The sequence below is a fragment of the Limulus polyphemus genome, unplaced genomic scaffold (genome assembly GCF_000517525.1).
Source record: "Limulus polyphemus unplaced genomic scaffold, Limulus_polyphemus-2.1.2 Scaffold1422, whole genome shotgun sequence".
Lineage (NCBI taxonomy): Eukaryota > Metazoa > Arthropoda > Merostomata > Xiphosura > Limulidae > Limulus > Limulus polyphemus.
The window spans coordinates 149,687-165,163 of record NW_013667032.1 but is presented as its reverse complement, the minus strand read 5'-3'; the positions used below and the strand labels follow the sequence as shown (position 1 = coordinate 165,163).

At 32.0% G+C, this 15,477-nt stretch overlaps 1 protein-coding gene across 1 annotated transcript; it reads left to right on the top strand.

Annotated features, from left to right (window-relative positions):
- Window positions 1–1,001: 1,001 nt before the first annotated feature.
- LOC111086773 lies at window positions 1,002–11,914 on the top strand. The gene is made up of 4 exons (XM_022390992.1): window positions 1,002–1,081; window positions 5,915–6,016; window positions 11,082–11,142; window positions 11,542–11,914. Exons 1-4 carry the CDS (start codon window positions 1,009–1,011, stop codon window positions 11,678–11,680), a joined length of 375 nt encoding a protein of 124 aa, XP_022246700.1. The 5' UTR covers window positions 1,002–1,008; the 3' UTR covers window positions 11,681–11,914.
- Window positions 11,915–15,477: the final 3,563 nt, after the last annotated feature.

Genomic DNA, 15,477 nt, shown 5'->3' with positions numbered 1-15,477 from the left:
TTATTTTATTCCATTACTGTTGTTATTTTCAAAACAAACGGAAAAGACCCCTGATATGGGTCAGCTGTAAGTTTACGGACGTACAGCGCTAAAATCCGGGGTTCGTTTCCTCATGGTGGAAAGAGCGCATATAGCCCATTGTGTAGCTTTGTGCTACAAAACAAAAATCCAAACATATATTACTCTCTAAAATATTTCAAAAGTCATGTCCAGTCATGCAGTATTAAGGCTATTCTCTGAACTATTAATAAAAATTGATACGCCCAGACAGTATTGAGTTAATTTCATACACAATTTTCACTTGTTTGGTCATAAAATCTACTGAGAAGTGAGAATTATGATACATATTTTAGCATACACTCTACAAATAGCGTAGTAAACATATAGTTTTATAGCTAACAACCAAAGAATGTTTATTTGTAGTTAAGCGCAAAGCAACAGAATGGGCTACCTGTACTGCGCCCATCACGGGTACCGAAACTTGTTTGTTAGCGTTATAAACTTCTATACCGCTAAGCCTCTGGGGGTCATCACAAAGAGTGTCACAAATATATAATGTTAAGGTTAACATCCCCTGAGCACTAGGTATCAAGGCACATTATCTTAAATTTTACAATAAATTTTCACCAGGCATTCATGCACCAGCAGGCACCAAAGCAATCTCGACATTTTTTCAGCGTTCACGTCCGTAATAACCTATGGTTAATGTGATATCTGCAAATAACCCGTCACCAAAACAGCTTTTGTTATTTCTATAAAATCAGACTGCTTTAAGATGACGATAGGATCTCTATGCTAGTCAACATCGTAAAAGGGAAATTCAATTTCCTCCCCCAAAAACTAAAATTGTAACTCAGCATTTTAACGAAATTCAGTAGTCGGCATCACGGGTTTCAGAGTTGAAACTTGTTTAGAACAGTATAGATATACATTTCCTATCGATCAACCAATTTACGCATGCTCAGAAAGACAAAAAAAAATAACTGTGGTAAATAAATGTCTCAAGAGATGGAAGAGACGGATTCTTACGGTGATAACTCCAATACTGAGTGCAGACTGCCTACATTGAACACTGAAACTGGTAAGTACAGTATAGTCTTAGTTCTTCCTATCAGGAGTATAGTCAGCTTGTCGTACTTTTGCCAGATGGTTAATAGGCACGCTTCTGTATTAAAGATTCTTTGCGATGATAGTCAAGTGACATATGTGTCAGTTAGGATTACCAGTTGAAAGCTATTAACAACTATCGCTTAGCATATTATCTCTATTTTGTGCTATGTTTCCTTCTCGAGTATTATCTAACTAATATATAACCACACTAAACTGTTTACATCTCTTGTTTCAGTAACCCTCTATTACTTTGTTCTAAGATTTCTACAAACATATACACTAAGGAAACTTAATACATATCTTTGGAATCTTTGAATCATGGGCGTTATTTCCTGGTTCATAGTTCTCATCACTACAAACAGTTTCCTTCGACGCGTGATTCTTCTACTTAAGTCAGCATTCAAGCTATCTTTATATGATAAAATATTTTAGTTATAAAATGCTGAAAAAAAAGTTCCGATCAAAGTTAATAACGTTACTGCTTTTTCTTTCCTTTTTCATCTGTGATTTTCTTAACTCCTCTGAAAACAAATCGTCTTCTCAAAAAGAACCAAGGAATACTATATATCTGTAAGAAAAGGCTTAGATAAGTTAACAGAATAATGCGATATATGGTAATAACTAGTTGTAGGCCTAGCTATCTACGAATAACCTTTGGACTTTGTAATTAAAATATATATTCGTATATTAATTATAGCGTGTAACATTTTTTATGGTTCAATGTGTAATCATATTCACTAACTTTATCTAACAACAATTCAGAAGTACTTTATACTTCTAATCTGCTGATCTATTATGGGCTTCATTTTGTATATTGAATGAGTAAGTTTCACACTTAAATATCTGTAGGTATCAATATGTTGTAAATGAACAGGTTATATGGCCCATGACACAGTTTTTTTACATTTTTACGTCGTTAAAGTAACAATATTAATATGTTGAAATTTGTCTGCCCCTATCCTAGATCTTAACATTATTGAACCATTTATTTGGGAAAATCTGGAGAGTGTAACTCAATATACCAGGCCATAGCCTTCTAGTTATTACCAACTGATTGAACTTTTGAAATAACAGTGGATATATATTATGCTACACATATGTCATAGCTTAACTGAGGTCATGAAACATGGCAACAGACCAATATGGCGTGAAAGCGATCACTCGGAGTTCGCTATGAAGATATGTCCATATATTTTTGGAGTTCGCTATGGCGAGCATTTTGTACTGATACGTCTTGTCAACATTAGTTTTCATAAGATATGTCCATATATTTTTGGCGAGCATTTTGTACTGATACGTCTTGTCAACATTAGTTTTCATGTGGTTATATGTTTTAAACGGAGTCTGAGTTTTTATCTGTACAATCAGTGTATATTACACACTTTATCTTATAAGTTGATTGATTTAGTGATTGATAAATGTGCAGCTCGTTTGTTCCGATCATGTGTAAAATAGCTGTCCAACCCATTAGACAGATAATAATTGATTCGCTTTGTAGTTTCATAGAGCTATGATCGAGCTCTTAAAATATGAAGCATTTTCTAAAGATGGATATATATTTTAGTCAAATTACTTTATTGTTAAAACTAAAGCTTCAATAATTGCAATATAATAATAACATTTAAATACAGGACGTTTAGGAATTCAGTATGTTTTATGTTTTATTCAACTTAGGTCACGTGAGATTCAGATAGTGTGCGTAGTGAGTAGTCTAAGAAGTTATGAAACTGGTTCAAGAAGAAGAATACAGAGTATGATAAAGTTTTCGATGTTAGTAAAGCTATAGCATTTGATCTTACTGCAGAAAAACTGGTAAAATTACAACATATTATTTTACTGTAGAAACCTTGGTAAAGCTACAGCGTTTGATTTTATTACAGAATCACTAGTATAGCTACAGCGTTGGATTTTATTACAGAATCACTAGTATAGCTACAGTCGTTGGATTTTATTAAGAATCACTAGTATAGCTACAACGTTGGATTTTATTACAGAATCACTAGTATAGCTACAACGTTTGATTCTATAACAGAATCACTAGTATAGCTACAACGTTTGATTTTATTACAGAATCACTAGTAAAGCTACAGCGTTTGATATTATTGCAGAGACATTTTGTTAATTCCCAGTCGAAGAATAGTTAAACTAGAACGTTGCAAGTTGTACAGAATGAAACGTTCTCTTTCAACCAAGAATCCACAAAATAGTTTACACACACTGACATTTTCTAACCTAGAACTTATATCGAAAAATTCAAATCCTAGAAATTCCAGTTAAATGAGTAAAGATATTCATGTTTGATTTGCAAGCCTCTCCAGTATTTGGTGGATATGTAGAATATATTATAAAAGTTAAAAAGTCCGTCCACTAAGGTCTATGTTATATGAAACAAAAAAAATGACGTTATTCATATATACCTTAAAAATATTTCCAAAGAACTGATAAAATTAATGATAACTTCCAGAGTAATTTTAATTCATTTATATTAGATACACTTTTTAATATCTAACTAATATTTTCTTTTGACTTTAGGAAAGCATACATAAAACTCAATCACTAGGTGATTCCTTGTATAAATTAAAGTCTGAAAATTAATAATCAAGCGCTAAAAATAGAGAAATTAATTATATTGAAGGCATCTTTTGAGTCGTGATATCGGCTAACGAGTGCATACAGTTTTCCATTATGGCAATTATTAAAGGAAGAGATTTGAATAACACTTTTGAAACACTCCAAATTCAAGTCTCCCATTGGCTTACGACGCTAGAAGTAGATAGCACACTTAGCCCGTAGTGTAGTTTTATGCTCAACAACAACAACCAAACTTCAATATCAAAATCATTGGTTTCAAATCTAAAAAAGAATACAAATTCAAGTTGGGAAATGTTTAATCTGAGTACGAATTGGTATTTCAAAATTCTTGGATGTCATTTCAATCTTTCTGCTGTTTAATGATTCATATCGTTCTAGAAATTCACGTGATTGAAGCTAAATTTGATAGTGAATTCGTTCTTAGAACAAAATTGGAAATAGTTATTCTAAAGTGCACGTTATTGCTTTTTAAATGTAAATTTACATGAAACTCGGGAAGTATCCATTCTACCGAGTAACTAAATAAGAGTTTTGATATTTAGTTTTATGTAATTAAAAGGCAGAAAAGAAAGTCCATACATAGAGTATGTTTGAAATAGATGATTGGCGGATTTTGTTATTTTTTTATCTTCTCTAACTAAGTGCGTTCTGTGTTAAAAGCTCTTTTACAGGTGCACAGTTATGAGTGTGTGCACTAACTAGCTCAGTGTATTACACATAATGTTGTACTTCAGTACCTAAAAATCACTGGAACTAATAGTATTGAATGAACAAAAATATTTCACAGAGACTAAAGCGTGTCTAGAATATTTTGCTTTCCATTGTTTGCTTTGGAATAAAACATTGGCAACATAAACACACACACGTTAGGAAACCTGGACCGCCATGCTGGTCGTATAAACACTCAAGACTTTCAAAGAGATGTAAGTATTCAAAATGTGTAGTTGGCTGATGGGTGAAGTGTATATGCAAGCATTAAACATTTATTCTGCTTTGAATTTCTTCCATTTGCTACAGGTAGCGCCACTGACACGAAGTTACTATGGGTAATTTCAAGATAACTAAATATTCTCAAGAATAAATCCAATTTAAAGTTGTATATAGTACCTTACAAAATTCAAGTTTTAGATTTTTTTAAACAATTATTATTATTATATTTAATCTTAACACAAACCATAAATACCTATTTTTCAACCTAAACTTTGTCTTACAGCTGTACACACTCTTTTGTCTGTAAGTTTTTGAACTAATATTAATCTTCATATATGAAATTTTGTCATGTAGTAATTTTAGCGACAGTTAAATTAAGAAGTAGGATGCAAAAAAAAAATTGTGACGTCCTTGTAGCCAAAAACATTATTCACTTTTCATAAGAAAATGTAGGCCCTGTATGGCCAGGTGATTAGGGCGCTCGACTCACAATCTGCGGGTTTGAATTCCTGTCGCACCAAACATGCTCGCCCTTTCAGCCGTGGGGACGTTATAATGTGACGGTCAATCCCACCATTCGTTGGTAAAAGAATAGCCCAAGAGTTGGCGGTGGGTGGTGATGACTAGCTGCCTTCCCTCTAGTCTTTGCGCGAAATCCATAACAAACAAATAAAAATATGAAAATGTAAGACGTAACAACCATTGTGAGTGTAATTTGATTTTAGTGATTTCCACTCTGGATTTGTTGAATCTGGTTCTTTAGTTAAATTCATATACATAACATTTACCGACATTTTTTGTTAGTAGTAGGGGAAGTTGCACAAAAAAACAAATTTAAACATTTATATTAGTGATACAATATAAAACAACAAAGAAAGTACGATAACAAATCTGAAAATAAAACAATCTTGAAGTTTCGTAAATAGAAAGAAACTGGTTCATTGTTAAACATCTTATTTCTCATCACAACACATCTAATATTTATACTTAGTCCAGATTTGCAGAGTAACATTACAAAAAGTACATTTTAATGGAAAATGAGCGTTTCTCAGAAAGTTATAAAAATATAAAATGGTATAGATTACAGCTAAACTATGTTAGTTAATGAAGAATGTGGTTGTAATGCATCTTACTTAAGTCGGCGTATCAGAAATTGATAAGGGTTAAACTTCTGATATTATTTTTTTTTAGTTGTGGTAGTCAGCTTTGAGGATATCGATCTCCTCTTGTCTGTAATTCGGTTTTGTATTTCATAGTTAACTGATTTCATTATATTGTCTAGTTCCCATATTTTACCCAGTCATGAACTACATTGCCATTGCTGTAATCTTTGGTTTGGTGATGTTAGCAGACACGATCATAGGAACCCCTTATGCCCCAAATGGTAAGTGATACAAGCATCTTCAAATGCTTTTATATATAAAAGTGTATGGTGTGTTTCTTAATTGTTTTCGCAATAGATAATTGGATTGCTTGTTATTTAAACTGCACAACAGAGACTATTTCTATAACGATTATCAAATGCTTCAAAAATCCCTAAATAGATAAAAACAACATTTAAGAATTCCTATAATAAATTTATTAATATTAATAACACACACACACTTTAGTAAGTTTTCTAAGAAATGTTCTTAAAGGAAACAATTCTGAAGAACAAACCAACTAAAACATTTAAATTCCGACAGTAAGTCAACATCTTATCTGTCTGACAGATAAGATGTTGACTGTGACTAAGAAACATCGAATAATGACTGGAACAAACAGCTGCAGAAATCACATGTTAGTTAAAGAAAACCAACATATTCGCCTAACATAAACACAGAGTAGAAATAAAATTTAAAACAATTCATTGAACTTGTTTAAATTTTCATATATTTTATAATACAATACCATTTCAACATAGAAATGAATCACCTTTTGTAACAAGCACTTGTGAGCTTACAAAAGTTAAGTAAGTTAATGGTACCAGGTAGTTAGAAAGTTTCTAAATAAATTAAGATATGTTCGTAATTATGTTTTATGTTTGTTTATATGGCTATGAATCAGGTCTTGTACTAAATATATTTTCAAATTTGTATATATATCTATAAATTTATGTGAGTTCACTCCATCTAAACATTTAATCAGTAATGCTCTGCTATAGGTTATATACATCTTTTTGTCAGACGATCTGCGGTGCTTCTACATTGTATTCAAGCAAATATTATTTTTAAGTTTTTAAAATTATTCTGTTTTATTGTTATTAGTATAGATTAAATACACATATTACTCAAATTACGCTATAATAACTTTCATTTATCAAATAGTTGATGTCGTAATTCCTATATATTTTTGAGGGAAAAATACAATAAGCTTCTTAACTATGACCTGTTCACTGATGTATCAGATGATATGTTACTTGAATTTGTGCGTAATATTAGTAACTAGAAACAGTTGTCATGGTGATCTGTGACGCCAGTCGTTCATCTTATTAATTCAAAATCCACTTACAAACCAGCTTCTTTGAGAAAGAGTGGTCATATGAATTGCAACAAGACGAAACAAAATAGGGCTTAGCTGCAATGCTTGAATGTCATAAGTTTCTATATTTATATTTACGTATTTATAGAACAGCTAAATCTGCTCTTTGAATAAGTCGGGGAAGATTACTGATAAAGAAAGTACTTATTTATTTTCTAAGAAACATTGGATGCTTTGAGCTATGATTTTACTTTAGCAACTATATTATATTTTATGATATCATATTTAACATTTCTCAGACTATCTTACTAACGGAGTTATTAACAAGAAGACAGCACTGATCGAGCTATCGAGACCGACATTTATTCCAAAACTTGAGTAGTATTTGAGTTGTAAAAAAGCAGAATAATTTTAACTTTCTCCATTGACTAGTGTCCCATTTTGAACATGGAAAATCCTACGAGATGAAAAGGAAAAAAAAACATGTTATTTGGTTACTTGACTAATTTTCATAGCTGCTGGTGAAAATTTGGGAGTTCATATACAATGTAAAAAAGAATATATTACACTTCAGTTTTATCTCTAATTCTATGTGCGATATTCATTAGAAAAGATCATTAATTTAGAACGTTTTCATCATAAATATAGTTTATCAAAATGTGGTGTCTAGCTCTGTTAACTTACTTCCTTATAATCTAGTGCACTGATACTTTAACTGAAATGTGCGCAGTGAGTGACCGCCATACTTTAAAGTGAGAACGCGATACGGCAGTGTGTCAGTGTTGTTGACTGAGACAGCATCTCGTCTGTCGGCATTTTAGCTGCATAGGGGGCACTGTTTTCTTGTGAAATGTTACCCCTTCATGTAACTTTGTTATTGGCTGTTTTTCTTTTTTCGCGCTATCTCTATTTCTGAAATGTATTAGTTCTTTCAGAGAATTCGAATAAGACGCTAGAGTTGAGAAGCTATGCCTTGTGTGAATGTTTTCCTAACAGCCTTCTAATTGTCACACGTTAAATATGAATTAGTCATGTTTTAGTTTGTCATACAGACCATCTGATTTTATACCTTTTTAATTGAACTTTTCAACCAAGTTTGGGAGCTAATTCTATCCGTCTTGTGGACCTTACCTTATTATTACATTTCATCATGTATTCAGTACAGCTAGTTGAAGAATAAAGATTTATTTCGTTTATAAGATTGAGTCAATAATCAATTACTTCATACGAATTACCTGTCACCTGTTCAATGTTTATTCAAGAACTATCAAGCTTTCTTGTTTTTTCCCTAATTCAGAAACTCACGAAGTACAGGAATGCATTTTCTCAAAGTATGGAGTTTTAATCACATACAAAATAACTGTGTCGTTACATTGCTTTCTTTAGAAATTGCTTTACGTTCTTTTAAATGTAAGTCAAAGTTAGATTACTTTTGGAGGATGCTAGGTGTAAAAATTGTGCAATAATTTCTTTTTCTGAACATTTGAATATTTTCATATCATTATTTTCACTAAATCATTTCAAATGTCATGGAATTGTTTTAGAAACGGAGATTCGCCTTAATTCGACTTGATTTGACTTAATAAAATAAAATATTTCAAGCCCAATAAACTTTTATTTACCAATTATTTCAAAGTTAATTGAATTATTTCAAATATCTCCATGAAATTTTCTTTGAGCTTACTTTACATGTATTTAAATTCACTGAAGCGCCTATCTGTGTTAATTAATTAATTTGTTTGGGTTTGAACTCTAAGTTACACGATAGGCTATGTGCAATGTGCCCATCACGAGTATTGAACTTCATATCTTAAGTGTAAGTCGTCAAGCTTACCGTTTAACCACTGGCACTGGTGTGCGTATTGTTTGTTTGTAGTTAAGCGCAAAGTTACACAAAGGGCTTTCTGTGCTCTGCCTACCACGGGTATCGAAACCCGATTTCTAGAGTTGTAAGTCTGCTGACATATTGCTGCGCCCATGGGGAACTGGGTGTATTGACTGATAATGGAAATATATATATTTATTACTTTTATTGAACTCTAGTTATGGCCTTTAATGCATATCCTTGCTGGCAACAGATATGATAAATGAATTGTTTAAAACTTATGCAAACATTAATTTGTTTGTTTTTGATTTTCGGTCAAAGCTATTCAAGGGTTATCTGCGCTAGCTGTCCCTAAATTAGAGAGTAACTAGTCAACACCACCCATTGCCAACCCTTGGATTGTTCTTCAAATTGATATTCAAATTATAACGCCCACACGAGTAAAAGGGCGAGCATTTTCGGTGAGTGGATTGGAACTCATGAGCCGCGGTGTACGAATCCAGCGCCCTAACCACCAGGCCATGCTAGGCTCATCCATTATGTTAACAAAAAATCAAAACATTTATCATTGCTTCATAGTTGATGTTTCTTCCTTTAGAAACGTTACTAAACCTGTATTATAAGCTCTTATAATTACAGAAAAAATGTGATTCTAATAATATAGTTATTTGATGTAACAAATGAGAATTACAGATACTTACATAACTGTAAGCCTGTAGGATTATTTTATACACGTGAGGATATGAGAAATAACAGGCATATTGTAGCGCTATTAGAAATATTTATCATCTGATTAGTTGATCCTGTGATAGTTTTAATGATGTTTTAAACAAAAGACTATTTAAAAGATGATCAGGAGCAAACTTACTCCGTTCCTACCTGTCAGGTTTTATTGGGCCGGATTTTTCACAGTAGGTGTATTTCACTTGTTAGCGACAACTTTCAACAATAAACAAACAGCATACAATCCAACTGTTTTAAAATAATATATTCAAAACAAGAGAAACGTATATGCATAAATTCGTTACATTATTGGTTATCACAGTTGTATCCAGAGCTTTAAATACTTGTCTCTTTTCCGTCAATGTCCACGCAAATGGATTCACTTAGTTTAGAATGCCCTTTGACACGAAAAATTATTCTCCTCTACTCTGTTATTACAATACAAGCTGTGAAACTCACTTTAGAGATCACCTGTTATGGCTAAACTGACACACAGTTTAACTTCACTTTCACTAACTTAACTTACTTACTTGCACTAACTTGGTCGTCTACATGTACATATTGCCCGACTGAGGCCCAGAACTTTCTTCAAACTACGCGACATTATGATGTAACAATACTCACTTATAGCAACGAAAAAATACAGAAAGTTCGAGTAAGGTGACGTCAAATCATAACAACTGAACTACACAACAAATGATTCGTAAACAGTTACATAAGAAAACCTACGATAAATTATCGCTTTTAGAAATACTAAATTTAACACTCGTGCACTATAACTATCTAAATCATAACTCTAGTATTCAATTTAAATTAAACAGTCGTGTATATCTAACACTACAGAACTTGTATTGCTCTGAACGACTAAACTAGTCATTATTACTATCCACTTGTTTTCTATATAAGTTGAACATTGTACTTCATAAATTATATTAAGTATAAAATAATACTATTAACAAAAATAAATAAACGAAGACGTCAGTATGGAAAATGTCTAAAACAATCATGTTCTAGAAATTCAAATTCATATAATGTGAATACCCTTTTTTCAACAAAAAAATATTCACAAAATATGCTGAAAATCAATGCAGTTTAACATGTGAATAGTTTTCCAAGTAATCCCAAGATATAATGTTTTACAGCGTTCGTTTTAATATCACGTTAAAATGTCTTTCGTCTGTTCTATCTCACGATACCAGTTCAAAAAATCCAATTTTTTTGGTTCTTTATGCGTTTACGTTTAATATCCAATTGTTTGATTTACATTTTCTTTCACTATCTGTCAGCTATGAAAGTTTTGAGTCATTTCAGAAATATCAGGAGAATACTAGTAGAATTATTCTATCCATAAGAAATTTGTACAAAATTATTTGTTACAAACTTTGATCTAACTTAATTTTTATAAATTATATATAAGATATTTTTCATCTTACATTTTCAGAAGAAGAACAGCTTGAAGAATACCGAGAAAAATTGCAACAGATTTTGCCTTTTGCTCATAAGTAAGTTTTTTTTAGTCTTTTTTATATTCAGTGTATATGATTTGAACATAAGTCCTTTTCCTTTAATAATCTCAGGTTATAAAATACATTAGGTTACATTTTCATGCATAATAAAAAATACTCCTGAGAACCTAGAAAATAATACTGATATCAAAACTTTCATTGTATCAGTAGACAACCCCTAAACCAAACAAATCGATGGCTCGGCGGTAAACTTGAGAGCTTAAAAAATTAAAGTTCGATCCCCGAGGTGTGGGAACAACGCAGATAGCCTATTGTGCAGCTTTGCATTCAAGCAAAAACATTTAATGCTCGATCTATATATATGTGTGTGTGTGTTTTCCTAGTATTCATTAACTCAGAGTTCGTCGAAAATGAAGTAACATTTATATCCTACAGGAGAGCTTGTATTGCTCGTGGGAGAAGCTGTGATGTTCGTCCAAACTCTTGTTGTGGGAGTTCCTCTTGTCGTTGTAACCTGTGGGGCACCAACTGTCGATGTCAAAGACAAGGTCTCTTCCAAAGCTGGGGCAAATAAACTGATCATCTAATGGAACTCATGGCTCTTCGACTAGTAACCCGGTCGCTCAAATTTCTGATTCGTTTCTTGATGTTGGAATATATCATCTGGCCTTTTTTAATTTTAATAGCTCTTATGAGGACTTAATGATAACCAAATATGAATGTTGATGATTTACTATTTGAGTTTTTGGAAATTATATTTTATTGGTATATAAAAGGATCATTCTGTGCTATTAAAAACTAAATTACATTTTCAGCGTAATTGTATTTTCAAATAAAGCATCTCAAAACAATATTATGTTGAGGTTAAAAAATAACACATGCTATGATGTGGCGAATAAATTAAACACACTGAACTAACATACAAGCTTAACAGGTTTAATAGAATGAAAGAAATCTTGCTGTATTTAGTATCTGTTACTCTGGCATGTGGTAAGAAAAAATATTTTGTAGGTATTGAAAAAACTTTATATTATAGCTTATATATGCCAGAAAAACACAGTAAAACCATTATTCCCAAGATGAGAATTAATAATAGTTTAACTTATATTCTCGTTATTCAAGCTGTACATTTTATAACGTTTAATGACACAGAAATGAGAGTTATAAGAGTGAAGTCATCAACAAACAAATAATTTATACAAGATATACATTTATTCATATAAATGAAATTTCAGGATACTAATTTAAGCTAATTATCAATTACGCAATTCCTTAATAATTAATTTTACAAGCTGTGATCGTGCCTATTGTTTTCAATTATAAATATGAATTATGTCAAAATAGAATTTCTTGGTTCGCGTGATTCTATTAAGATAATTTCTGTTAACGTAACCCTGTGTGCTGTATATGTATTTCTATCGACTAATGAAAGTAATTAAGAGACATTCTTCAATCATAAGGGATTAAAAAAAACCTGATAAGATGAAAACTATATGCATCGTTTGAATCTAGAGATGTGTACAGAGATACGTCCTAATTTTTATATCACACACTTTTATTGTTAATATTACTACGTATAAGACAATTTCATCATATAAGCCTCTTTCTACTTAGTTTTTATAATGAATACAATTGAATTTTAAATGTTTTATACTAAAATAAGGAAAACCTACTAACTATGAAAACAGTCTTTTACCTATGACATTATAACAAGTAGTAAGGCAGAAGATTAGAAATATTTGACCTATGACCCCAAGATGGCGGATGGCCCATAATGTTGGAAACCGTCTGGCTAGGAGAAAATCTATTCATTTTTGGACTGAATAATTACATTTTAACTAACAATGCGCCACATTATTTGTAATGATCATACTGTAATCAATTAATAGTTTACCACATTTCTTTATAAATAATATTATCTTCCCTTTCTTACCAGACTCAATGGAACCGTCAACTAAGCTTTTATAACCACTACAGACAGGATGCAATCTATAATGTCGTTTCTGATCGGTATAAGCCACTATAAGACGGTTTTTAATCTCATTGAAAGACTGTTTGACTCATTCTACTTCAATACACAATAAGTCAGAAACGATCCCTCCCAAAATTGATGGATGAGCGTAATTTAAAGCCATGCCACCACGTCAAGACATCTTTTTTTATGTGTTATCGAGCATTTGTTTCGTTTCCTGCCAGTCTAAAAAAAAAGACTTTAGATAGACAGTCATACCCAAAGTACAGAGAGAGAGAAAAAACAAAGCAGCGAGGTTACGATGCTTTCACCTATGCCTAAAGATTATGAAGCTTATGGTCCTTAAGCCTATAATGCTTTATGGTCTTAAAGCTTATGAATCTTTTGCACGCCCCAAGGACACTTAGACCCCCACACGCACACACGTTTAATTTGTTTAGTATTTTGTAATTGCTTATTTTATATTATTTTTTAACATGATTTATTCTCAAATAAATATATAAAATACAACGCTTTACTAAAGTTATATTTTATTTTTACTAAAGTTGTATTTTATTTATTTGGTTTTAAAATTACACAAGAGCCGATCATTCCTATTTTATTTGATTATGAATTACGAATGGCACATACAGTTAATCTAATGTTTTTATCCTTTATTCTATACTTTTTTGTCTTTTATCTATCTTTGTATTTCTTTTAACGAGATATTACTTGTACAGACAAATTCAGTTTAATAATGTTCCTGTGTTACTCTTAATTATTTGGTATTATTGGATTTCATTGCTTAATGGACGCACCCTGCTAGTCAGATTTTCAATCAAACAATCGTTTTGGTAGATGTTTTCTAAGAACGTAACAATTCATTTTTTCTTTTTTTTACGGTCAACTTTTAATTTCACATACATGTAAATATTTGCAACTTTTCTTGACGTTGGGCTGGGCGTGTTCTAGTAGTTAGCGTTCCGGACTATCAATACTAAGGTTTCATGGTTTCCTGCTGCCAAAAAAAAACTCTCCCTTCGCACTTTTTGCCAGTAGTTGTGCTGTAAGAGTGATAACCAAATCCTACTATCTGTCAGATAAAAGTAGCCCAAGAATTGGCATTGGATGCTATTGACTAGCTGCTTTCCCTTTAGTGTATCAGCTCAAAATTAGGAACGGCTATGAACGAAAAAATTTGAAACAAACAAAAAATTAAATTCCAGAGGGCCAGTGTCAGGTATGTTAGCTATCGGCTTGTATCCAATAATACTGTCATTTGAAATATTTGTTTTGTTTGGATGCACAGATAACTCATCTAATTCATAGTTGCTGTATTAGCAAGTTAAAATAAACACAAGAGATTAAAACAACTGAATAGTTTATATTAGTTTAATTGTTATTCTAACAAACAGTGCAGAATGTGATTATATTTCATGTGAATAACTTTGAAATGTTGCCTTCACATTACAGATAGGGTGGGTTATGAAGCCAGTATGGTCTGTTGGGCAAACTTTGTGAATATACAGTCGAAATATTTTGCAAACATGAATAAGTCATTACAGAAAGTGCACTAACCTGGTTTTTGGAAAAGGCACTAGGGTTATCATCATAGCAATAGGTCAATACTACCACCATCATGTTTGAATATTCCAACCATACTGATATTGATATTATACATAGAAGCATGTATTATCTTCTCAGAAAACGTCCAAATCTGTTGCAGCGTATCCTTTGGTTGTTGGATTATGATGATAGACTCATATTTTCAGAAAGCCACATAATTAGTTAGGGTTAGGTCAGGGTATTTTGGTGGCAAGGCACGATAAGAGTGGTGGTAGAGAAAATATCCCCCTCATGAAAAATCTGCGTTAGCAGTATCCTTAATAGCGTTAAATACGGAACAGGGTACCACCCTGTGTGAATGTGACATTTCGGTCTTGTAGAATCCCGTATGACTCAAATGTGCAACAATTCCTGATAAGTTTGGTCAATCTCTATTCATATTAGAACGTCAAGCCAATATTCCACAAATAATAACGTCCCAATAATAAAGTCACATTCATATTCTATGCTGTAATTATTTAAACGTATAACTTCAGTGATACGATTGTTTGGTTGTTTACAAGAATCCATATCGTTCAATTTATGTGGCTTGAACGAAATTAGTAAGGAAAATATTCCATGTCCACATTTTGTATACTTCTTTTATTAATAGCCTAGTGAATTAAATTCTTTCTTATACCGAGAGTAAAATAACTCGTAGTGTTCACGTGTAACTCACCAGTGAATTATGTACTATTATATGAACAATACCAAAAATAACTCGTAGTGTTCACGTGCAACTCACCAGTGAATTATGTGCTATTATATGAACAATACCAAAAATAACTCGAAATGTTCACGTGCAACTCACCAGT

Excerpts from the sequence above, each read along its gene's own strand:
- LOC111086773 (XM_022390992.1), top strand. The coding sequence starts at position 1,009 with ATGGAAGAGACGGATTCTTACGGTGATAACTCCAATACTGAGTGCAGA. Across the intron at positions 1,082-5,914 it reads TACATTGAACACTGAAACTG|TTCCCATATTTTACCCAGTC; the intron begins GTAAGTACAGTA and ends TATATTGTCTAG. Across the intron at positions 11,143-11,541 it reads ATTTTGCCTTTTGCTCATAA|GAGAGCTTGTATTGCTCGTG; the intron begins GTAAGTTTTTTT and ends TATATCCTACAG.